Source organism: Mauremys mutica, chromosome 1 (genome assembly GCF_020497125.1).
Source record: "Mauremys mutica isolate MM-2020 ecotype Southern chromosome 1, ASM2049712v1, whole genome shotgun sequence".
Taxonomy (NCBI): Eukaryota; Metazoa; Chordata; order Testudines; family Geoemydidae; genus Mauremys; species Mauremys mutica.
The window spans coordinates 316,311,931-316,338,342 of NC_059072.1; the positions used below are offsets into that span (position 1 = coordinate 316,311,931).

At 45.6% G+C, this 26,412-nt stretch overlaps 1 protein-coding gene across 5 annotated transcripts in view; it reads left to right on the forward strand.

Annotated features, from left to right (window-relative positions):
* LOC123370066 overlaps positions 1–26,412 on the forward strand; it is a 121,545-nt gene that overhangs the window by 80,907 nt on the left and 14,226 nt on the right. For 3 of the 5 annotated variants that reach the window (XM_045016286.1, XM_045016312.1, XM_045016296.1), the window contains 3 exons: positions 16,942–18,788; positions 21,568–21,653; positions 24,009–24,054. In XM_045016286.1, the coding sequence (XP_044872221.1) occupies positions 16,942–18,788; positions 21,568–21,653; positions 24,009–24,054 (1,979 nt within the window). The remainder of the gene's footprint in view (positions 1–16,941; positions 18,789–21,567; positions 21,654–24,008; positions 24,055–26,412) is intronic. The other 2 variants (XM_045016305.1, XR_006579267.1) reach the window with 2 other exon arrangements.

A 26,412-nucleotide genomic window follows, 5' to 3' on the forward strand; every position in this document is an offset into this window, starting at 1 on the left:
CCCCTATCAGCCACTCCATTATCTTGCCTGGGATCAATGTCAGATGATAAGCCTATAATTATTCAGGTCATCTTGTATACCGTTTTAAAAAATTCTGACAACACTAGCCTTCTTCCAGTCTTCTGGAAGTTCCCCAGTGCTTCAGGGCTTATTGAAAATCAGACTAATGATCTAGTAAGATCCTTAGCCAGTGCTTTTAAAACTCTTGGATGGAAGTTATGTGGACCTGCTCATTTTAAAATGTCCAACATTAATAGCTTCTGTTTATCATCATCCAGAGATACTAGAGGAATGGAAAGAGTTATCGTCACAAAATGATTAGACTATATCTTTTTCCCCTCTCAAATAGAGAACAGAAATATTTATTGAACACTTCTGCCTTTTTTTAATTATTATTGATAATACTACCATTTCCATCTAGTAATAGACCAATATCATTGTCAGGATTCTTTTTATTCTGAATAGATTAAAAAAACCTCCTTATTGTCCTGAACTCTACTAACCATAAATTTCTCCTAGTGTCCCTTTGCTTCCCTTATCAATTTTATACAGTTCCTAACTTCTGATTTATATTCATTACTATCTAATTTCCTTTTCTTCCATTTGATATCTGTTGTTTTTATAGCTGCCTTCACTTCCCTTCCTCTGTAAACTTTTCACTTGAATTACATCTTGTTGATTTCAGACCAATTCTCTAATTTGTCAAAGTCATTTTCAATTCTAGTACTGTCTCCAAAGTGATTGCAACCCTTCCCAACTCAGCGTAATCCACAAATTTTATAAGCATTCTTTCCACTCTATTATCTAAGTCATTCATGAAAATATTGAATAGTACCAGACCCAGGCTGGACTCTGGTAGATATGCCCTTCCTATTTGACAGTGAACAGTGATAGTGAACCACTGATAACAACTCTTTGAGTATGGTCTTTCAACCAGTTCTGCACTCACTTTATAGTAGTTTATCCAGGCCACATTTCTGTAGTTTGCTTATGAGAATTTTGGATATCTGAAGAGGAAGAATTAATCAGCTCTGTATCAGGGTTAAAGGGATTTATTCTGTTTTTCCTACATACTTACTCTAGAAATTTTTTTCCCCTCTCTCTCTATAGATATATATATCAAACTTTCTACCCAACTGCTAAAGCAAGGTGAATAATTTTTATATCAGAGTGTTGTCAAAGTGTTAAATATGGCCCACTCATCTTTAAAATTAATTTCAACACCCTATGTCTTTAATTTATTGTAAATTTCATTCATAGTTAGATCTAAAAGATGCCATATTTTTAATAGGGAGTACTTGAATGCAGACACTCAGGCTATGTACACACTACAGCTTATGTTGGTATGAGTTATGTCACTTAAGGGTATGAATAAGCCACTTCCTTGAGCAACATAAGTTACACCAACCTAAGTGCCAGTGTGGACAGCGCTATGTCAGTGGGAGAGTTCTCCTGCTGTTACAGCTACTGCTGCTCCCAGGGGCTGGAGTAATTCAGTTGAGGGGAGAGCTCTCTCCCGTTAGCATAGAGTATCTGCACTAGCAGCGCTACAGTGGTGCAGCTACATTGGTACAGCTGCGCCACTGTAAGCTCTGTAGTGTAGCTATAGCCTCAGCTACTACAACAGTGTGCATAATATAAATGCTCAGCTATGTAAATGGGGTGGCATAGGTGGTCTCTCTCAAAAAATTGTCTCTCCGTTTAATGTGTTCAGGTTTATTGTTACCAGGAAAGCTTTTTGACCCTTTGGAAAAGTAGAGCCATATCCTGAACTTTGAGGATACTTCTGTAACAATGTACTTCAAGAAATAGGAAAGGATGGGTTGGAGGAGGAGAGTCAGTTTCCTTTTACCTAAGTGGAGGCATCCCCTTGCCTTAAGAGCCTGCCATCTATTAAGGAAGACTAATCTCTTAGTAGAATTCCTCAGCTGGCTGTCAGTTCAGGGGAAGCTAATGTGCACCCAAGCATGTTTGATCTCACAGACGCCAATGAGAACTCCCAAGACCTTTTTTGCTGCTTTGAGCAATACTGAGCTGTCCACTTTTGCAGCTGTTGTCAGATAACATGGCGATTTTCATCGTCACTTTTTTCCACTATTGCCGTGGTTCCAGAATTTTATGGCATATCATTCATGCCCCAAAATAATTCAGAAAAATGGAACATCAGGCAGAAGACCCCAACGTATCTTAGTAGTTCTTGTCGTGAACACTTGGGCTCTGATTTGTCAATATGGTTCCCTCATTCTGTTTTGAATTCTTAACTGCTTATCTGTCCCCTCAAATACTCACGCATTGATCTGTGAGAGTGTGCATCTTCAGAGACACCTGTGCACCATTAGGTTATCAAAGGTGAGTCAAAAGTGACTGGTTACTTTTAGCGAGAGTTCCCTTTTTGAACAGTTGTTCAACCTTGGAGCCTTAATGTGCTTAATTAAACTGTTGTCTTTGGCCACTCATGTTCTTGAGCATTAAGTGTTCTTTTAGGCCTGTTGTACATTACAAAAAATAGCATTCATTTTAATACAATTGCCAGCATTGGTAAGACTGCAGTGATGGTAGTAATCAGATAAGTGCTAATGTAGAACAGCCTCAGGCATTTTTACTAGTGTTATTCTAGTAACTGAGCACAGGTACAGCTGCCCTGTTGTTGTGGGCTGCTGTAACACTTTTTCTAGTGTGTGCACATACATTGGTGACCACAGAGTGACAACCTGGCAAATTGTCTTGTATTCTAGTTTTTGTTTTATATAAGGAAAGTCTTTTGTGTTTAGGACCATTTTCTACTTCCTTTTTCTGTTTATCTCAAGGTTTATGAATTAAAAATGCACTTTTTTGTCCCATTCTATATCCAACAAAGAGCACTTTTTGGTGCTTCTTTAATTGAGGAGTCTTCTGTGATCATCTGGAAAGAATTCGGCATGTTTCTGCTAATGGAGGGTCTCAAGTATGTTCACAGCTTAGATACCAGGTTAATTGATGCCTTTTTTAAAAACTGTAATATAAAAGGGAATCAACACTTTCAAATCCACTATAGCTTGATGAATTTGTCTGAGACCTACCTAGAAGACTGAGACCTATCTTTATCTGAGACCTACCTACCATGTCCACTGAGAGTCAAGGTGCCTCTTTTTTGATTGATGGTCCCAATGTGTATTCCACTCAAGGTGTGCATGCGCTCCATGCATCTGAGACCAGAAGATTTTTGCTAGCAGTGTCAGTTGGTCCGCACCAGTGCCCTTCTGCTCCTTATACTCTGAAGTGAGGGCATAAAGGGTGGTCTAGACCAGTTCCTTTCTACCACCTATGGTCTGAGATGGACTTCTCTAGTGTCCGTAGCTTTAGCTAGCATTCCTGTTTAAAAAAAAAAATTAGATACTGTTAATAGTTTTACCAGTTTAGATAGTGTCATTTCAGTAGTTCAGGAGTACAAGGGGCACCCTCACCCTGATACCCGCCTATGCAGATGCCTAGGATGCCCAAGTCACACAGATCTTGAATCCCAGGGGCCTGTCCCCAGGCTTTCCCAGTCAGTGACAACACTGATACATGCCTCTATTGCCTTGGGAAAGCTCATATCCTCTCTCAGTACAGTGTCTCAGTACAGTGTCCTCTCTAAGTACAGTGTTGGTCCTCTCTTCACCAAACTAATCAACCCTGTGAGTTCAGATTCCTGATGGATCATTCTGTGAGACCTCATCCAGTTCTGGACCATCAGACACTCCTGTACATCAGAGAGAGGCACTGAGAAGCTCCCCCTTGAGCATAGTGGTCTCTGGCTCTGAGACTGTTCAAAATGGAGTTAAAGACTCTTCCAAACAGAGACAACAGGAGGGTAAAAGCAAACACTCTCATAAGAAAAGTGAGACGTCTCCCTCCAAGACCTCATCCAAAAGAGGACTTCCTCTCAGACACCCTTTAAGTCAGGTGTCACTTTGCACGTATGGGTGTGGTATGGAGCTCACAAGGACCACAGTATTGATTCCTCAGCACTGAGAACCAAGAGTGCCCCAAAACTGTTGACAGCCGCAGGGCTGGAAACATCCTCAGTACTGATGAGGGAAAGAAGACAGTGGACGCCTCCTACACCGATGATACTGATGTGCAGAGAAAAGGAATTGTTGGTACCAAAAACTGCTGTCCATCTGAAGCTGGCACCGCCAAGGTACAGGAGCCTGATCCACTGTCCAGCAGCTGGGGCTGCCACTAGATACGCTATACTGGAGGACCTTATGATCTGTGCAGACCCAGAATCACCCATATTTTCAGATCCAGTCCTAACCAAGCAGGTCCCTACACCAACAGTTTGCCACTTTCCAGTATTGTCAACCAGCTGAATCATAATGAGACCATGGGTACTGACAGCACCTCCTATTGTCACAGAGACCTCATTCTCCTCCAATAAGTCTGGAATGAGAGAGAGCTTCACCACCCTTATCAAAGTGAGAAGTGAGCCCGAAGAGAGGCTCCAGGATCTCCAGGGTACCTTCCAAATCTCACAGGAAGGAATACCCAACTTGGAACCAATGATGTCTTCCTCCATGGGGACCACCCTGTTACCCCTATGATTAAGGTTAAGATTTTATCATGGTTATTTTTAGTAAAAGTCATGGACAAGTCACAGGCAATAAACAAAAATCCACAGAAACCCGGGACCTGTTGATGACTTTTACTAAAACTATTTTTTTTGGTGGGGGGAGAGAGACTACAGGGGGAGACTAAAGGACTAAAGCCTGAGTTCCATGGTGGGGGGGACACTGACAGCTCCAGTCCCCACCACTGGCTGAAGCCAAAGAAATCATGGAGGTTTGTTAGAGTCATGGAATATGTGACTTCCATGATTAAATCATATCCTTACCTATGATCCCTCACACTGGCCTTATTGGGGTCCCTGGAATCCACATATGAGGCATACCAAATAGGCAAGGTTTCAAGGGGAGTCGAGACAGGCTTCCCCCATCTGGGGAAGAGCCTTAACCTGCTCAGGGACACTGAGAAAGAGGAGCAACCTGAACAGGTGGAACCACTCGTTGCTGAAGAATTATCAACATCCTCACCGGATGAAGCAGTCATAGCAGCCTCGCCATCACCACCTGATAACTACAAGCAATTCCAGGGCCTCCTGAAGAGAATTGCAGACACACCCCAGATCCCACTGGAGGAAGTATATGACACCCCTCATAAGATACTGGATATCCTCCAGAGCGCTAGTCCCAGTATAGTGGCACTGCCTGTTAATGAGGCTATTTTAGAACTGGCCAAAATAGCTGACATATTCCAGCCACTTGCACTCCCACTCCCAAATGAATGGAGAAGAAATACTTTGTATCGTTAAAGGGGGCAGAAAAGTTACTTTCACACTGTGCTCCAAACTCTTTAGTGGTGCAGGCAGTCACCAGAAGGAACAAGCAACAGCCAAGCTGGATCTACACACACAAACAAGAAGACCAAACGTGTAGCCCTCTTTGGAAGAATGAATTTCACATCAAGTTTGTAGTTCTACATAGTGAACTACCAAGCATTGATTACACTAAACTGGGAGGAGTGGTAGATACACTGGAGGGTAGGGATAGGATACAGAGGGATCTAGACAAATTAGAGGATTGGGCCAAAAGAAATCTGATGAGGTTCAACAAGGACAAGTGCAGAGTCCTGCACTTAGGATGGAAGAATCCCATGCATTGCTACAGACTAGGGACTGAATGGCTTGGCAGCAGTTCTGCAGAAAAGGACCTAGGGGTTACAGTGGACAAGAAGCTGGATATAAGTCAACAGTGTGCCCTTGTTGCCAAGACGGCTAATGGCATTTTGACCTCTATAAGTAGGGGCATTGCCAGCAGATCAAGAGACGAGATCATTCCCCTCTATTCAACATTGGTGAGGCCTCATCTGGAGTACTGTGTCCAGTTTTGGGCCCCACACTACAAGAAGGATGTGGAAAAATTGTAGAGTCCAGCGGAGGGCAACAAAAATGATTAGGGGGCTGGAGCACATGACTTATGAGGAGAGGCTCTGGGAGCTGTGATTGTTTAGTCTGCAGAAGAGAAGAATGAGGAGGGATTTGATAGCTGCGTTCAACTACCTGAAAGGGGGTTCCAAAGACGATGGATCTAGACTGTTTTCAGTGGTAGCAGATGACAGAACAAGGAGTAATGGTCTCAAGTTGCAGTGGGGGAAGTTTAGGTTGGATATTAGGAAAAACTTTTTCACTAGGAGAATGGTGAAGCACTGGAATGGGTTACCTAGGGAAGTGGTGGAATCTCCTTCCTTAGAGGTTTTTAAGGTCAGGCTTGACAAAGCCCTGGCTGGTATGATTTAGTTGGGGATTGGTTTTGCTTTGAGCAGGGGGTTGGACTAGATGACCTCCTGAGGTCCCTTCCAACTCTGATATTCTATGATGTCTAAGTATGATTTTATTAATTACAATAAGCTCTCTGAATTCACTAACAAACTACCTCAAAAGGATAGATTCTTCTTCGAGTGATTGCTCCTATGCATTCCATTGTAGGTGTGCGCGCCGTGCGTGCACGGCTCTCCGGAACATTTTTACCCTAGCAACTCCGGCGGGCCGGCTGGCGCCCCCTGGAGTGGCGCCGCTATGGCGCCCATTATATACCTCAGCCGGCCCGTCCACTCCTCAGTTCCTTCTTCCCGCCCGTGACGGCAGTTGGAACAGTGGAGTGCTCCCTTACCTCCACAACCCTAGTGTTTCTCCATAGTTCTAGTGTATATAGTGTTAGTAGTTAGTTAAGTTCTTGTTATAGTTGTATATATATATAGTGTATAGAGTTAGTAGTTAGGGAATTAGAGGGCTTACCCCTCTTCTTCCGCCCCGGTGCGGGCTTATGCCCGGAGCACCGGGGTTCAAGCCCTGCGCGGCTTGCCAGCGGCCCATGCCGGTCAGCGACCCGCACGACTCCTGCCTCCGCTGCCTCGGAGAGTCGCATAGACCAGATAAGTGCCCGATTTGTGTGGCCTTTAAGCCTCGTACGAGGAAAGAGCGGGACTCCCGGCTGAAACAGTTACTGATGGAGTCTGCGCTCCAACCTCCGGCACCAGCTCCATCGGCGCCGAAGCCTACCTCGACGAGCAGCGCACCGGCAGCACCGAGCCGCTCCGGTACCGAGCCAGCACCGAAGACCCGGCGCCGCTCCCTCTCCCCGGGGAGGAAGCACAAGGTGCCGAAGACGGCCACTGCAAAACAGCAGCAGAAGCCGTTAGCCCAGCCGCCTCCGACGAAAACGGTGCAGGCTGAGGCAGTGCACGCAAAGTGCACCGGGCCGTTGACTCCGGCGCCGCAAGGCCCGTCGAGTCCGGCACCGCCCAGCTCCCCGGTGCCCACCGAGGAGGAGCTGAGGATCCCGTCGACGCCTGAGGCGTTCGCGACGGCGAGGGAGCTAATCGACCTGACGTCGGCTCCGTCCTGTCAGCCGCCGGCACCAGCGGTGCGGACACTGAAGTCCCTCGGCAAGCCTGCGATGATTCGTCCTCCATCCCCGGGCGACCGAGGCGACCGTGGCTCCAGGATCCGGACTCGATCCCGGTCCCTCTCGCGGAGACGGTCACCGCCGCACCGCTCCCCAGCCCGCCGGCGATCAACATCGCGACGCCTCTCAGCGTCTCGGCACCAGTCACAGTCCCGGCACCGCTCTCCATCGCGGGGCCGGTCGTACTCCCGGCGGCGCTCCAGGTCCCGGTCGAGAAGTCACCGGCACCGCAGCAGGTCCGCGTCCAGGCACTGCGGACATCATCGGGACTCCCGCAGCCGTTCAAGGCGCCGCAGATCGAGATCAAGATCCGTTTCCCGGCGCCGCCGGTCGAGCTCCCGGCGCCGCCGGTCTAGCTTCCGGCACCGCGCGGAGCGAAGGTCCCGCTCGCCACTTGCCTCCCGAGACAGCCGGCACCGACCTTTGGCACCGGAGGCTCGTCTCACACCGGCGCTGGATGCCTGCCCAGGCGCCGCCACTGCTCCACCCTGGCCTTCAAGGGAACCTTCCGTGGCCTCCCCTCAGGGCAGTGCGGTGGACTTCAGAGCCGGGTCACTTCCACCGGACCATGGACCCCAGTATTGGGGGCATTGGGTACCCTGGGCGCAGTATGAGCAGGGACCTCCCCTGCCACCCAGGCAGCCGGGCTCGGCGCGGTCGGTGCCAGTGGCCACCATCAGTAGACCCCCCCCGTCTCCACCGACTCAAGCCGACGCCCACGGCCCACCTTTAGGGCAGGACTCACTGCCACCAGATCGCCAGGCGGTGGAACAACAACAGGAGGAGGTGCTGCCGGGCCACTCCTCGTCCTCCTCTCCCGATGAGGCGGTGGCAGGGGTGTCGCCATCAGGGCCCCCGCCTATTGACCTCAGGGTGCACCAGGACCTTCTCCGAAGGGTGGCAAAAGCCATTAATTTGCCCATCGAGGAGGTCCAAGAGGTCGAGGACCCTATTACCGATGTTGTGGGAGACGAGGCCCCCGTCAGAGTGGCGCTCCCGTTTATCCGCACCATCCAGAAGAACAATGCCACCATTTGGCAGTCACCTTCCTCCGTCACCCCCACGGCGTGCGGCGTGGAAAGGAAGTATTCAGTCCCGCCCAAGGGGTACGAATATCTGTACATACACCCCACCCCAGACTCTCTGGTGGTCCAGTCAGTCAATGACCGCGAGCGTCACGGACAACCTGCCGCTGCGCCGAAGTCCAAGGAGGCCAGGCGCATGGACTTATTAGGGCGTAAGATTTATTCGGCGGGAGGTCTCCAACTCCGCATCGCTAACCAGATGGCCCTATTGTCCAGATATGCGTTTAATATCTTGGGGTGCCTCGCAAAATTCAAGGAGCTGACCCCTCAGGACTCCCGCCCCGAATTCTCGGCGCTGCTGGAAGAGGGCAAGTTAACCTCCAGAACCCTGATTAAAGCGGCCGTGGACGCAGCTGACTCAGGGGCTAGAACGGTGGCTTCCGGAGTGACGATGCGCCGCATTGCGTGGTTGCAGTCTTCCACCCTCCCACCTGAGGTCCAGTACACCCTCCAGGACCTCCCGTTTGACATGCAGGGCCTGTTTTCTGAGAAAACGGACGCCAGAATTCAGACCCTAAAGGACGGGAGGGTTGCAATACGGACGCTGGGCATGCACACGCCGGCCACGCAGAGGCGTTCGTTCCGTCAGCAGCCCTACCGACCCTTCAACCAGGCCAGGACTCGGCCGTTTAACAATCGCCGCACGGCCCCCTTCCGCCATAGACCGTCGGGGGGACGGCGCAACCAGGCTCAGGGCTCGTCCAAGGCTCCGCAGGCTCAGAAGCCGGCCTTTTGATGGGACGCCCGAGGTCGGCCCACCACTCTCCCCCCAGGATCCATCCCTTTTGTTTTCGAATCGCCTTTCCCGCTTCCTTCCGGCGTGGTCTGCTATAACATTGGACAACTGGGTCCTCAGCACCGTCCAGCACGGCTACCGCCTACTGTTTATTTCGCCCCCTCCCTCCCACCCACCTTCCCCGTCCCTCTTCAGGGACCCCTCTCACGAGCAAGTCCTCTTACAGGAGGTCCAGTCTCTGTTGAGCGTGGGTGCCATCGAGGAGGTGCCTCCCTGCAGGCGGGGCAGGGGATTCTACTCCAGATATTTCCTCATCCCCAAGGCGAAAGGAGGTCTTCGTCCCATCTTAGACCTCCGGGAGTTGAACAAGTACCTCTGCAAGCTCAAGTTTCGGATGGTAACCTTGGGGTCCATTATCCCTTCCTTGGATCCGGGAGACTGGTTTGCCGCCCTCGACATGAAGGATGCTTACTTTCATGTGGCAATTTACCCCCCCCCCCCCACAGACGCTACCTGCGCTTCATGGTCAACGAGGCCCACTACCAATTTGCGGTGTTACCCTTCGGCCTCTCCACTGCCTCGAGGGTATTCACCAAGTGCATGGCGGTCGTGGCCGCAGCTCTCCGTCGTCGCGGAATCCATGTGTACCCATATCTCGACGACTGGCTGATTCGTGGTCGCTCTCAAGAGTTGGTGGCAGCTCAGGTGTCCGAGATACTGCACCTGTTCCGGTCTCTCGGCCTCCTCGTCAACGCCGAGAAGTCCCAATTAGTTCCGGCACAGCGCCTGGAGTTCATAGGAGCGGTCCTCGACTCCAACCTCGCCAGAGCCTGCCTCCCTCGTCCTCGACACGAGACGATGGTCTCGCTCATCCGGGCCCTGCAGGCCTTCCCTTCCACGACGGTGCGGTCCTGCCTCCGCCTGATGGGTCACATGGCGGCGTGCACTTTTGTGACCGCGAACGCGAGGCTGAGGCTTCGTCCGTTCCAGATGTGGCTGACATCAGTGTACCGCCCCCACCGCGACCCTATAGATATGGTGGTCACGGTCTCGGACCCCACCCTCCAGACGCTCACCTGGTGGCTGGATCCGGAGGTGGTCTGCGCAGGGGTTCCGTTCCGCCCCCCTCGCCCGTCGGTCACCCTGACCACAGACGCTTCGGCGCTCGGATGGGGAGCTCACATGGGAGACCTGCACACCCAGGGTCTCTGGTCGGCCCAGGAACTCTCCCTCCACATCAACGTACGGGAGTTGAGAGCGATCCGCTTGGCTTGTCTCGCCTTTCTAGCACACCTCCGGGACCGCTGCGTAGCGGTATACACGGACAACACGGCGGCCATGTTCTATCTGAACAAGCAGGGCGGGGCCCGATCCTCTCCGCTGTGCAAGGAGGCGATGCTCCTATGGGACCTGTGCGTGACCCACTCGATTCGCCTCGAAGCGTTCTTTCTACCAGGAGTGCAGAACACGCTGGCCGACCGTCTGAGCAGGTCCTTCGCCTCCCACGAGTGGTCCCTTCGCCCCGATGTGGCTCACACCATCTTCCGGAGGTGGGGATTTCCCCAAATAGACCTGTTTGCCTCCAGGACCAACAGGAAGTGCCACAGGTTCTGTTCGTACCAGGGTCGGGCTCCGGACTCCATCTCCGATGCGTTCCTCATGCCCTGGACGGGTCCCCTCCTATACGCGTTCCCCCCCGTTCCCGCTGGTCCACCGCGTACTACTCAAGCTGCGGAGGGACAAGGCCCGCGTCATACTCGTCGCTCCGGCCTGGCCGAGGCAGCACTGGTATACCCTGCTCCTCGAGCTCTCGATTCGGGATCCCATTCCCCTGCCGTTGTGGCCGGACCTCATCTCTCAGGACCTCGGCAAGCTTTGTCACCCGAACCTGCAGTCGCTGCATCTTACAGCTTGGTTCCTGAGTGGTTGACCGACGCAGAGAGGGGTTGTTCGGCGGCGGTGCAGCAAGTTCTGCTTGAAAGCAGGAAACCCTCGACACGCTCTACCTACCTCGCGAAGTGGAAACGCTTTGCGCTTTGGTGCGATCAGCGAGGTCTTAACCCGTTCTCGACCCCTATCCAGACGGTCCTCGATTACCTCTGGTACCTGAAAGGCCAAGGTCTTGCGATCTCGTCCCTGAAGGTGCACCTGGCAGCACTGTCGGCCTTTCGGCCCGCTATAGATGGTCGCTCCGTCTTTTCCAACCCAATGGTTGCCCGCTTCCTCAAGGGGTTAGACCGTCTCTACCCTCAGGTGCGTCCGCCTGCTCCGACTTGGGATCTGAACCTGGTTCTCACCCAGCTGATGCGGCCACCCTTCGAGCCCCTGGCCACGTGCTCTCTGCTTCATCTCACCTGGAAGACGGCCTTCCTCGTGGCAATCACATCCGCCAGACGAGTCTCCGAACTCCGCGCCCTGACAGCAGGTCCCCCATATACCGTCTTCCACGGGGACAAGGTGCAGCTTCGTCCACATCCGGCCTTCCTCCCCAAGGTGGTGTCGGCCTTCCATCTTAATCAGGAGATCTTCCTCCCGGTTTTCTTTCCAAAGCCGCATGCCTCACCTCGTGAGCAGCAGCTCCACACCCTGGACGTCCGTAGGGCCCTCGCCTTTTACATCGACCGGACAAAGTCCTTCCGGCGTTCCTCCCAGCTCTTTCTGGCAATTGCTGAGCGCATGAAAGGCGAGCCGGTTTCCTCACAACGGATTTCATCCTGGGTGACGTCCTGCATACGAGCGTGCTACGAGCTTGCTCGCGTCCCCCCGTGCCGACTCACTGCACACTCGACCAGGGCGCACGCCTCGTCGGCCGCCTTCCTGGCCCATGTTCCCATCCAGGACATCTGCAGAGCGGCCACATGGTCTTCAGTCCACACCTTCGCCTCCCACTACGCGTTGGTGCAGCAGTCTCGAGACGACGCAGCCTTCGGCTCTGCGGTATTACACTCCGCCACGTCTCATTCCGACCCCACCGCCTAGGTAAGGCTTGGGAATCACCTACAATGGAATGCATAGGAGCAATCACTCGAAGAAGAAAAGACGGTTACTCACCTGTAGTAACTGGTGTTCTTCGAGATGTGTTGCTCCTATCCATTCCAGACCCGCCCTCCTTCCCCACTGTCGGAATAGCCGGCAAGAAGGAACTGAGGAGCGGACGGGCCGGCTGAGGTATATAATGGGCGCCATAGCGGCGCCACTCCAGGGGGCGCCAGCCGGCCCGCCGGAGTTGCTAGGGTAAAAATGTTCCGGAGAGCCGTGCACGCGCGGCGCGCACACCTACAATGGAATGGATAGGAGCAACACATCTCGAAGAACACCAGTTACTACAGGTGAGTAACCGTCTTTTTCAGTTCCAAGCAATCACTGATGAAGGTAAATTGCTAGCTAGACTGGCCCTTCCTGGCTTCGGTGGACGCAGCAGGTACAGCCTCCCTGCTCGATGGAAACATCTCATAGTTATGAGATGAGCTTTGTGATACCAGTCCTCCAGATTTTCAAAATAAGTTCAGTCCACTACAGAGGATCTGCCTTTCATGGGAAATAATGTATTCAGTGAGAAAACAGAGGAATTGTTACATATCCTCAAAGACTCAAGAGCAACTCTTTGTACTCTGGGTACCTGCACTCCAGCACCAAGGAGGATATATATCCTAAGGCATAATCTTACATGCAATAACCATCTCCTCAGTCATTACCATCAAAGAGCTTTCAAACCTCGTAGAAAACACCAAAGAATGCAGTATAGTAAACAGAATGTTCCTTCTTCATTATCCTTCTAGCCCCAGCCTCCCACCAAGAAATCTTTTTGATGGGACTTTTGCGTCCCCCTACCACATCAACACATACAGAGATTCTATACCCTAGTCCAAAGAGTGTATTCCAACAGTGGGGATTCCCATTGTGGGATCTCTTTGCATCCCAAGAAAACAAGAAAAGCTGGCATATTGCTCCAGAGTGGCTCGGGCCTCAACTCCAGAGGGGATATGTTTCTAGTACATTGGCCAGAAACACTGATGTATGCATTCCCACTCATCCCTCTCTTGCGTTGAATCTTGAATAAAATCATACAGGACAAAGCATTGGTGATCTTAGTTTTTCCTCCACCCCAACTCAGCATCTCTCCCTTTAACAGGTTATTATGATGGATGGCAAACATAGAATGATCATGCTTAGAGATAGTACAATCCATTCTTAGCTACAGCCGAAAAGACTCCATGAGAAAATGCTATACAGCTAAATGAAAAAGATTTTCTACCCTGTGCCAGAATCATCATAGACCATCAGAGGATGCTGAGATCCCTACTATTCTGGACTACTTCCTCTCCTCTCTAAAAACATGGAGATTATCTATCATCTCCTTGCAAGTGTTCTTGAGAGTAACTTGTGCCTTTCACTCTCCAGTGGACTGACATTTGGTCTTTGCCCATCCTCCTACAGAACAGTTTCTGAAGGGACTTGTCAGAAACTTTCTTCTGGTACTGAAAACTACCCCAGTATGGGATCTCAGTTTAGCCCTAATAGCATTAATGAATGTTCCATTTGAACCATTAGCTCCATTTCCTTTGCTTATCTAGCTATGAAGGTTACCTTTCTGGTTGCAATTACCTCAGCAAGAAAAGTAGGTGAGCAGTGGGTCATTATGGTGTACCTGCCTTATATGGTCTTCCAGAAGGACAAGGTTTCCTTGAGGTTATAGCCTAAATTCCTCCCCAGAGTAATCTCAGAATTCCATCTGAACAAGGTCATCCACTCACCTGTCTTGTGTGTGAAGCCACATGCCACCAGACTTCAAAAGCAGCTACACTCTCTGGATGTTTGTTGAGTCTTGACATTATACCTACAAAAGGACAAAACCCTTCAGGAAATCCCCTAAACCAGTGGCTCCCAAACTTTTGTACTGGTGACTCCTTTCACATAGCAAACCTCTGAGTACAACCCCCCCCTTGTAAATTAAAAACACTTGTTTATATATTTAACACCATTATAAATGCTGGAGGCAAAGCACGATTTGGGGTGGAGGGTGACAGCTTGTGATCCCCCATGTAAAAATCTCATGAACCCTGAGGGGTCCCGACCCCCAGTTTGACAACCTCTGCCCCAAACTGTTTGTCCCCTTTGCCGAATGCACAAGTGGGGAGGCAGTCTCCTCACAGAAACTTTGCAAAGGGATTTCAGGCTGAATCTTGCTTTGCGATGAACTAACTGTGACCTCTCCCCCACAAGTGTGAGGGCCCACTTGAGCAGAACCCAGGCTATGTCAGTAGTTTTGCTTTGAAGTGTCCCTCTTGTGGAAATCTGTAAAGCAGCAAGGTGGGACCCTGTGCACACCTTTGTGAGAGATTACACGCTAGTACAAGCCTCTACAGCAGATGCAGCCTTTGGCAGAGCAGTCTTCCAATCTGTGGTAGAGGAAGGTTCCTCACCCCCCTCCCCTTCTCAATGAATACTGCATGTAAGCCACCTCAAGTGGAATGCACATAGGGACCATCACTCCAAGAAAGTACGGTTACTTCTATTGTGCAGTTACTGGAGTTATTTGAGATGTGTAGTCCCTATGTATATTCCACTACCCACCCTCCTCCTGTGGATCCTTCTGGTAATTCACTATAGAGAAAGAACTGGAGAAGTTGTCAGTGTACAGTGCCACTGATGCACTCAGTTCAGAACACAAGGAGGAGAAGGGTGCAGGCATGGATCAATAGAGAAGGGGGTTGGACTAGATGACCTCCTGAGGTCCCTTCAAACCTTGATATTCTATGATACTGCTAACAAAAATCTTTTGGTCTCAGACACATGGAATACGTGCACATCTCAAGTGGAATCCACATAGGGACCAAACATCTTGAAGAATTCCAGTTACTGTACAAAATAAATAACAATACTTTTTCCAGTAAAGAAATGGAAAATGACATTTGTAAGATGACAGTCATCCTTGCACTCGTTTACCGGGTATTACTAGGAGGAAACAAATCTCTGTGATCTCCCATGTAAGGTATGGATGTGGTACTCTACTGGTGGTGTCAACTTTTCCCTTATTTTTCATTTCTATAGAATCACTTCTCAAATTGTATCAGTCTGTTCTGGTGTAGATGAAGGTACAAAAAGAAATCTATTTTACCTTTATAGGTCATCAACCTCTTAGATTCGTTTATTTGGAATTACCTTCCCTTCATTGTTTTGCTCTATAAATAAAAGTATATCTATAGACTATATTAAATTCCTGTAATAGGTTTCCCTAGTTATCTTTATTTTCTTTATTTAGGGCTTAGTTTGGTTAGAAACCTGTAATTGGGAAGTGTGATGCCAAAAAGTTTAGTTGCCATTTTTATTTGTATTGCTGCCTGTTAATCTTGATGAGAAGTGTAGCCCAACAATTCAGATTTATAGACCTGAGATTCATAAGTAATCTTACACAATTGCCTACTACTAAATTAATTTGTCTCTAGTAGACTTAGGTCATTGGATTGAGGTTCACTTACTCAACAGATGGGTCTAACAAATATTTATTAAGGTAAAACACTCAGCAAGTAGTGATCAGTTACTTATAAGTAGGAAGCTCATTAGAACAATCTCATCACAGTCACCTCCAGCACCAGACTCTACAGCTTAACCTCCCTTTGTTACACAAACATATATATTATTCTCATTTCCATGTTAACACTCCTTCCCCATCAGTACGGGTTTAGTATTAGTTCAAACTAATCTTTTCTAGCTTTTTAATTAGTTTAGCTCTTCTTGTTCTCACAAACATGATTACTCTGCAATTTCTTACACATGTGCAGCAATAAACATAATTATTCTGCAATTTGTTACACATATAGTTCTACTTACGCTTAAACTATTGAACATTATCAGAACAGACTCTTAAAATCCACAGCAGGCTTCGGGAAAGCGGAAATATGCCTTCCCTTCTGACAGTCATGAGGTACCACTTTGTTCCAAATTAAATAAGTAGAGGTACTATACTCCCCTGATAAACTGTATGTGTACACATGCTAAACATGGTACCCTGAGCAGTAGGTCTGAGGGAATGGTAATAATGATTAAACTTGTATGTCAATCAGGATTTTTTGTAGTTAGTATCTTCTGAATTATTGAGTCCATCTAATCTATTTTGTCCAATAGAAGAACACACTGATATCAGTGGGATATTCTAACAGAAGGAAAACAGATCATGTTACTCTCCACCCATTTTCCGCCATTCTGAATATTGCACAAGGTGGAACTTCACAAAATTACAGAACATGGGCAAACCCTAGATGCTGAACAACTAGTGGGGATCAATCATTCATAATTTTGAAAGACGCCTGAAAATGCTGCTTTACCTACTGCTTTGTTTTAAGTTGGAAGTTCTTGAAATGAGATTCAAACTAAAATTCAGTGTGTGTATGTTAAACTGTTAAAGATGCTTTGTGAATGGTAAGATACATTTACATCATGTTTTTGAAATATACAGAAATGGTACTTTTTAAATGAAGTATCAGGATTTAAAAAAACAAAAATTTCAGTTGTGAAGGGATCAAAACTTGATTACCCAAGTAGCTAAATAAATATTTTTTCCTAAAGCTGCATATTATGAGTAGGTTATTACTGCTATGGATTTTCTTTCATATTTAGTTTTTTATTCTACATTTAGGGTAACAGACATTAAGAAGAAACCTGGGCACAGACTGAGCAAAGCTAAACAGAGGAAAAAGAGAAAAAGAAACAGAAAAATGAAGCATGATCATGTTAAAATCACAGAGAAAAAATCAGATGGAGCCCCTTGTCATCTAATTCCTGATGACCAGGAAACATCAGACAGTGAAGAGGAAGATTCAGAAGAAGAAAACAGAAAATCAGTATTTACATTTAATGGAGATCCAGGAGACGAAGGTTGTGAAGATCGTTCCAATGGTGATTGTAATGAAAGCCCCAAATCTACAAAGCATCAAACAGGAAGTTTACCTATTGCTGTGTCTGAGACTTCAGCAACATTAGCTAGTCCAGTGAAAAGTGACTTGTTTACAGAAGATGATGGTCCATTTCTAATAAATTTGACATCTGCTCCTAATAAAAACTTAATTGAATTTGAACACACACTTGATGATCAGGAGGTTGATCATAACCAAAATAAAAACCTTATGGTAAATGAGAGCAATTCCTTAGATACAAATGATCACAGTTCTGTTCTAGACACAGAATATAACAGTAAAGAAAATAGTTCTATGATGTTAAACAATCAAGATGAACTTACATTAGATCAAATTGCAAGTGAACCTGACCTAAAAAATAAATTGTTAAATGTAAGTAATGGAAAAAAAGAAACCCTGTCTCTCCAGCATGATTTGAAAACATCTGAAATTTGTGTTGTCTTGCCTGATAAAACCACGAAAGACAGACAGACATCAAAAAGGAATGAGAGAAATCCTTGGGCTTTTTTTTCAATTGATTTAACTGATATACAATTCCAGCTTGTCTCTGATAGGTCGGGTTCTTGTTCTTGGCCTGAGGGTGCCCATAAATTCATATGTGAGCAAAGACCAAAAAGAGGGAGGCGGCCTAAACAGACCTATCCTGACAGCACAGTAGAACAAACTCATGAATCTAATGAAGAATTAGAAAAAGAAACCAGTCTGCAAACATTAACTGAAGAGGGTGGCAGTGTAACACATGGTGGTCTGCAGTCATCGCTGATTGACAAAGTACATAATATTTCATTTATAGAGTCAGGAGTCACTGTCACAAACTGCTTAGCTGAAGCCAATGTTCCAAGCAATGTAGGTACACCAGGTCCATCAAAGAAAAAAGGAAGATGCAAAAGGATTTTCAACTTGGCACCAAACTTTCATCTACCAAGGCAGATTGCTGTTAGTACAAAGGAGGGACAGAAGGATGTTCTTTTGATGGATGATAACCTATCAGAAAATGTTTTGAAAACAGAACAAGAGAGAATTTCAAATAAGGACAATGGAAAGAAGAGTGAACAAAACCTTGAATTTCAAGAATATCTAACACCTTCTAATAATGATGTGACAGATTCTTCACTTAACCATGGTGTGGGATCTCTCTCACATAGTAGTCAGTGGGGACAATCTCTGTGTCTTTCAAAGAAAGCTGTTTTTTCTCCAGCTCAGAAGTTTCCCTCTAGTTTTTGTACAGTTTCTTCAACAAGTAAGGAACAAATTACAACTTCTAAACAAGAAAAAATACTTGATAAAAAAGAGGGTGAGAGAGAACAGTTCTCTTCAGAGCTTACAAATAGTCAACCAGATATTTTGTGTTCTGTTAAAGTAACATCTGGCAGTCCTACATACCCTAATGTATTTGAAAGCAGTGGTGAAGATATGCACAAAGCAGATGAAAGTAAGCCATCACAGTCCTCACAAATTGAAGCTAATCAAGATACTTTAAATACTAAATCCAATTTTTTGGGTCTTCCCTTATCATTGGAATTTGCATTTCAACTTGTAGACCTTTTTGGTTCTCCTGGATTTCCACTGGGTAATATTTATTATTATTTATTTTTAACAGTGCCTAATGATATGTCTGTTTCTTATTGCAACTAGCAATTATACAAATGTGATAATATACTGTAGCTGATCACTGCTTGCCAATATAGATACTTTTGATGGCATTCACTTAGTGTCTTGCAAATGGTACTTTGCACCAAGATTTTGCTTTTTAGCTCTGTAGATTATCTATTATGCAATGATCATTGTTTTCTTTTGTTAGCAGTTTACCCTCATTGCATGATCTTGAGTAATGCTGGTATTTACTAACTTTAAATCCAAGGAATGATGTCCTTGTAGCTGTGTTGCAATTTCAGCTGCACAAATGCATCATACTGAGTGAATTTTTAACCTGTCATTTAGGAAACTGCATGAAAACACATGCTATTTGGATTTGTATTTCTTTGCTGGTAAATGTTTGTTTCACCTTTGTAATACAGTAGTATCCCTTTACTAATAATGTAAAGCTATAGGGTAAAATTTTCAAAAGCACTTACATTACATTTTCAAATGTGCCATAGGCATTTTGGAGTCTTAATCCCACTGACTTTCAAACAGACATACTCTCTTAAATCACTTCAGCAATATGAAAATTTTACCCCAATCAAATTTAATTTGAAATTGAAATTAAAAACCATAAAGTATATTTTCTAGTACTGAACATATTCTTTTAATCATGCAGTCCACACCTTCAGATGTCATGGTTAGACGGTAAATGAACAGAGCTTGAATTTTCACATTCTAGTGTCATTAAATGTATACTAAGTCATGTAGTGTAAACCCTTTCAGAGAGATCAAAAAAGAATGAACTGCTTAAGCCATAATTCTTCAGACTTAGGCACATGATTAATTTTACAATGGGACTATTCACTTGTATATATTTGAGTGTGCATAAATCTTTAGAGCCCTGCACAGATTCAAAATATATATTCTCATCGAATCCATGATCAGAAAAAATGGTCTGTGGACATAAAGCAGATATCCATAGATTTGCAGGGCTCTACAAATCTTCACAGAATTGATGTCACTTAGGCCCCGGTTCAGCAAGGTACTTGTGAACCTTCTAATTCTCTAATTGTAGTCTCTCCTTAATGAAAACATTAACAATTGCACCAGTGCAGCTACGCTGCTATAAGTTCTCTGTGTAGCTGTTCTAACCCGATGGGAGAGAGCTCTCCTGTCGGCTTAATTACTCCAGTCCCCACGACAGGGGGCAGCGGAACCTTCCGAAAAGTGGGGGGGTGGCCCTGCCCCTTCTGCCCAAGGCCCCATCCCTGGACAAGCCAGAAGTTGGAGCGGGCCAGGAGCCGCAGGTCCTCCACCTACCTGGTGTGGGGGGGCCAAGAGAAGGCCCCGGCCGTGTCCGTGTCTTGCAGGCCCCCCACCCAGGCCAGGAGGGTCTGCAGCTCCCCACAGCTGCCCGTGCAGTTTTTACCCTGACCTGACTCTGGCCAGGGGATGGGGACTTCGAGCCACAGCCCAGCCATGGTAAGAACCATGCACCCTCCATCTGACCTGGGTGGGGGACTTAGTGGGGGTGGGGACACGGGATGGAGGCTGCTCTCCACCCCTCAGCTGCTGGCGGGTCTGCAGCATGGCACCCCATGCTACCCAGGGTCCCCAGCCACGCTCCAGCTGCCAGCCTGGCTGGGGCCTCAGGTAGAAGAGGAGGGGTAGGGGTGGGGCCTGTGGCAAAAGAAGTAGGAGAACCATGGCCTCTGGGCCCCCCTATTCCAGTGCCCCAACCCCACGAGTGGCGGTAGCTATGTTGGGGGGAAAAGCTCTTCTGCCAACATAGTGCTGTCCACACCGGTGCTTAAGTCGGCATAAGTTACGTTGCTCAGGAGAGTGACATAACTTATGTCGACTTAAGCTGTAGTGTAGCCATAGCCTGAGGCACTGGCCACTTGTGATCATTAAAGAACCCATAGCATTTTTCTCAGAATTATAGGTGTTAATTCCACTTTCCTAGCCATATTCTGATTTGAGTATCAATATTATTTCTTTTGAAATGTCTGCTGCAATTTCAGTCATACATATTTTTCCCCATTGCCTGTCCTAAACTGTTATGTACTGCTGCGTATGTTAAGGCAACTGCAATGAATTTGTGGGTGAATGGTTTCGTAAAGCATTTAGGAATATTCCTAAATGAAAGGTACTATAAATGTTGTTAGTTGTTCTATGGGAAGGTAAATAGCTTTTTAGTTAACAAATTTGTCACTTATTTACAATTAACACATAGAACATATATTCCATAAACATTTTACACTGTTTTTCTACAACGCATTTCTTTTCAACTTTAATTATTGAGGAACTCTATCAGGTTAAAAATATGACATATTTATAGGACAATTTCCATATACTATGTTAAAATATCCTCTTATAAATTGTTAAAACTGGTAAAATTTTAAAAACTAAATTTACTTTTCATTTAAGATGTTTGTTTATTTTTGCATTTTACTAAATTTAGAGAATGAAGTTTCACTTTTGTTTTTAGTGATTTTCCTAGTAAATTTCACTTTCCAGTTCCCATGCACTTGGACAAAGCAACAATTTTGGGTGTGTAAATACTGCAGGAAAATCTTTGGTTTAAAAAATTTTTTACATTGGCACTAAACAAAAATATAGAATTTTTTTTAATTGGCCTTAGGTTCTGTAGAAACGTATTTGTATAAAACCTAAATTCTGGGCTTTGTTTGGCAGTATCTCCTTCAGATATGCATGAAACCTGACAAAATATAATGCCATGAAAATGTCTTGTTCTTTTTCAGAGTCTTTATTGCCAGATGATTACATAGTTCCTCTTGATTGGAAAACATCAAAGAAGATCCATTTACTATGGAAGACATCTGTGGAGGTAAGGGCTTTAGTTCTCTGCAAGGCTTTCCTGTATTTTAGGAATAAAGAGGCACCATTTACTCTAGGGTGCAACCAGAATTTTCCGAAGAAGTTGGCCCAGGTCACCTGCCACGTCCTCACTGAGCCATCATCTCTCCTTCCAGAGACCGACCATAAGTGGAAGAGACGGTGTGAGGAGATGGCATCCTGGGGTTCTGGGAAGCAGGGAGCTGGGTCAAGGGGGTGCTGGGAGCCAGAGCCACAGGAGAAGCTGCCACCCCATGTCCCTGCCCTCCCACAGGACCAGCTGGGACCTCCGCTTCCCCTGGAGAGACCGGGGAGACTGAATTTGTGTTAGCATCTATGCCCCTCCTGTTACACCTCCCCCCCCATCATTGTGCTTCTGTATTCAGTTCATTTGGAGAAAGAGTATTTCTTGCTGATAGATCCATGTTTTATGTAAGTGAATTCAAACAGTGAAGGAAGAGGCATTATATAGATCCTGTCCTGCAAGCCCTGTGCAAGGGAGAGCTCTAACCTTATAGCAGGATTGAGGGTTTAGGTGGACAGAGCAGAAAAATATATGAACCAGTCAACAAAAATAAAACCTCTCCCCATTGCTCAGGGTCCTTCTTTTTACCCTGCATATACTGTCCTCCACCTTCCTTTTCCTTCTCCTGTTCTTCTACCACCCTCTAAACAGACTCAGCCCTCTGGTATCTGCAGTTCCTTACCCATCAATTCTAGCAAAAATGCTCTCAGAGTATGTGCTGAGAGGCTGACTGGGACTTAGCTTACTTTGTCTGGTCAGAAACTGTAACTGTTTTACACTCTGTCAATGCACTCTATTCTGAGACCCAGCTCAGTGCCACTCCCCTCTGTTGGTGAAGAGAAAAAAAGAGCCTTTCTCCAAACCTTGTGGGGATAGATAAGAAGAAATCACCCTAAGTGTGTTGAGGGGAGGAGGTGAATGAGCTTAGAATCATAGAAATGTAGGCTGGAAGGGACCTCAAGGAGGCAGAACCAAGTGAACCTAGATCTAGCTTATATGTCTGATGAGGGCAATTATATGTATCTTATGTATATATATGTATCTTATGACTTTAAAAACAAACTTTGTATTTGTGGATAATCTAAGCACTATATCCAGATGTACAGACACTCTTTTCTCAACCTATGTATTATATAATTTTATTAACATTAGCTTTAATAAAATGTAAGTGCTTGGAAGGTATATAAGGGAGAATTCGATTGATGGGATAATGTATAAGGTGTGTCTGAATGGTGGAGGAATGAATTAAGGGAGACAAAGGAAATCAGAAAAATTATACTCTAAAAATAAGTTTAAGGGGAAAACAGAAGAAAAAAGAAAAGTTATGCCAAGATAGATAGGCAATGGAAAGGAAAAAGTAGGGAAAGGAAAAGAGAATGGACAGGGAACACAGTACATTTTAAAAAAGTTTAATGCCAGTGTTATTTTAAATAATTTTAAAATGGGATAGACTAACTGGATGGGTTGGGGAAAGTAGTGCACAAATTGAAATTTCCTTAGAGGAGCAAATTGCCTAGGGCTGTGTCAGATCTCCATGCATACTTAGAACCCCTCTCATTTAAACAGGAGTTTGGGTGAAGACGACTTTTATATACCGTTTCCAAACTTTCAGAAAATAGCCTCTGCATGCATGGATATCTATATCCATCCATCAAGTATTTCACTGGCACTTACAGTTGATAGAATTTACATATGCAAAACCCATCACTTGCATGCACAAGTGATAGACTATATCACATGTGCCTTCACATATGTGTGATTCAATAATATGCATGCAAAACAGAGGCTGGGTTTGGCCCTCTTAGAATATTTGTCCCACTATATACATATACATATCTGAATATGCAGGCGTTCTCTACTGGTTGAGGGTACAGTATAATTTCACATGTTAGGAAATACCCCATTATTGACAAAGTAGGACAATGCAGAGCTGTAAGTAGATATTCTAAAGCTCTGAATATAAGCATAGTTTCATATTTCATTATTACATATTTATATACTATTTATACCAGAGTAGTTTAGTCAATAGTTGGACTGACTCATATTTCTGAAATAATTTTTATATTTCTTAACCTTTTTTTTGTCACTTCTCAATGAAAGGACAGCCTATTACTAGGGCTGTTGTTTTATGATGGCAGTTTTTAGGAGATAATACAGGATAGTGTGGTGAAAAGGACAAAAGCCTTGTAAATACAGTTTTAAAACTTATGTAATGTAATATGGATTTTGTTCTGTACACCGATTACCCAACCTCCAGACCATCATATATATTTCCTTTTTCTTCTTCTCTCCTTTATTATTGCTTATTTTATTTGTTTTTAGGGGAAACAGAAAAAGAATGGATTAGAAAATGGGAGTTCTTTGGCTGGTAAGCATAACTTTGTAAAACAAAATGAATGTAAATGTTATTTATTGAGTGCAACAATCAGTTAATGTAGAAGTAAGTAAGTTGAAAGTTACTGTGTCCATATTATCTGTAACTACTTCTTGTGCAAGTGCAAGTGTATGGTATTAAATGTATGCCTCCATATACAGTATACATACAATGTGGCAGAGTTACAGCTGCTGTGGAACAATTTTGAATTTCCTGACTTGTGATTTGAAATTCTCAACCTTAACAATTTTTATTAAATGAATCAAATAATTTTACTTTGCGTTTACTTGAATCCAATTCAGATGGAGCTTAAAGTTGTAGTGCATAGGCTTGCCTTTACTATATTCACTGCCTTGCCTTAATTATATTTAGCTGCTTTCATTATATTCAGCTCTAATGGAAGAAGCCTACCATATCCTATATCCTGTAAGACATTAACTGAAGCATAAGCTTGCATAAGTGTGGTTAAGTAGGCTGTAACCCTTGGCATAGATCAACGGTTACCTTTAGATTTTAGGAACTAAGAATAGCTTGCTCAGTGGTAGGAGGTAGAATGTTCCAGTAAGTGCTACCACAAGGAATATGGAAGTAGTAACCCCAAATCTGCTTAAGCAAGCGATGGCAGATATGATCATGAGTTGAAATTGTAGTTACATGTATCACTATACTAACCTATAGAAAGAGGACACCTCAACATTAGTAGGATGAGGAAATACACATAAGGAAAAGGGGAAAAACTCCTACTGACTATGCATTAGATATAGTGGCATCAGCGTAATGTATTATAGAAGTTGCATGCCAGTCTTTGGGCAATAGGAGAGAGAGAGCAGTAGCCCTTGGAAGGGACCAGAATGATGGCCACTGGTGGTGAGGAGGAAGGTGATGGTGATGAGGAAGATAATGGCTAACATTTCAGGTCATCCTGCAAGAGATGGTGTGAGTATATGGGTGCTCAGATGTACATTCCGTAGTCTCTCTATCTGAGAGTTAGAGTGTTTGTGACTTTGCTAAATGTATTAATAAACTATTTGGAAACATAGAAGAATTCTGATACTGTGAGTGTTGCAGTTGTGCATGTTGGGGTTCCCAACTATATAGTAATTTTAATGATACTGGGCCTGATCTTGGACAAGAACCTGTCAACCCTCAAAGTGATAATTGGGAATTCTTAAGTAATCAATAGAATTAATACATAATCTATAGATTGGGCTACAAAGTTAAAAAACATGTTGTCTTAGATTTTATCTGTGAAGTGTTGAGGGTCATCAACTCTCACTGAATTCAGTGGGTATTGAAAGTTATCAACACCTCAATGGATCAGGCTCCTAAGCAGCAGAGGAAAGAGGCTTGATGAGAAACATCAAGAGCCTGGTGTTAGGCGAAGGAATCCTGTAGTGTTCAGGTGGCAGGAGCATGTTTCCAGTTGCCTCACATTCTGATTTTCACTTCTTAGGATGGGTGGGTCACCACTGGCTTCCACTCAATGTCCTACTACTTTGGGGATTGGGAGCATCAAAAGCATCCATCCCACAATTCTGCTGTCTTCAGTGGGAGAGCTAGCTTCCAGCAGCCTCTCTCTGTAATCACCAACTGCATCTATCCTCTCACTCTAGCCCATAAGGTCTCTGAAGCCAGCTGGAGAATACCCTGCTGGCAGCCTTTCTCTAAAGGTATCTGCTGCAGCAGAGTCTGGTAATGCACGGTACTTCATATACTGTATATGTGTGTTCTAAAATACTATACCATAGGAGAATAATCACATCGAAGGAACAGCTTTTGGTGTTTAATATAATTGCACAAGTTGGCATAAGACCTTCTAAAATTGTTGGAAATGCATGATATAATTGTTCCCTGGAGAATGACAGACAAGTTGGTGTCTGAAGTTGGGGACAGATCCTGTGGGAAAGACTGAGGGTATGTCTACACTGCAGTTAAACACCCGAATCTGGCCTGTGTCAGCTGATTTGGGCTCACAGGGATCGGTATAAGGGGCTGTGTAGACGTTTGGGCTCAGGCTCTGCAATCTTCCCCCCTCATGGGATCCCAGAGCCTGAATTCCAGCCTGAGGCCAAACGTCTACATCTCAGTTAAACAGCCCCTTAGCCCGAGCTCTTTGAACCCAATTCAGCTGACACATGCCAGCCACAGGTGTTTAATTGCAGTATAGACATACCCTGTAGCTCAGTGGTCCCCAACGCAGTGCCCGTGGGCACCATGGCATCCGCGCGGGCATCTATGTGCACCCGCGTACTGTCCGGTGGCCAAGCATCTGCCAAAATGCCGCCGAGAAGCAGCAGCATCCAGAGGCGTTGCTGCCAAAATGCCACTGATTTTTGGCAGCATTTCGGCGGT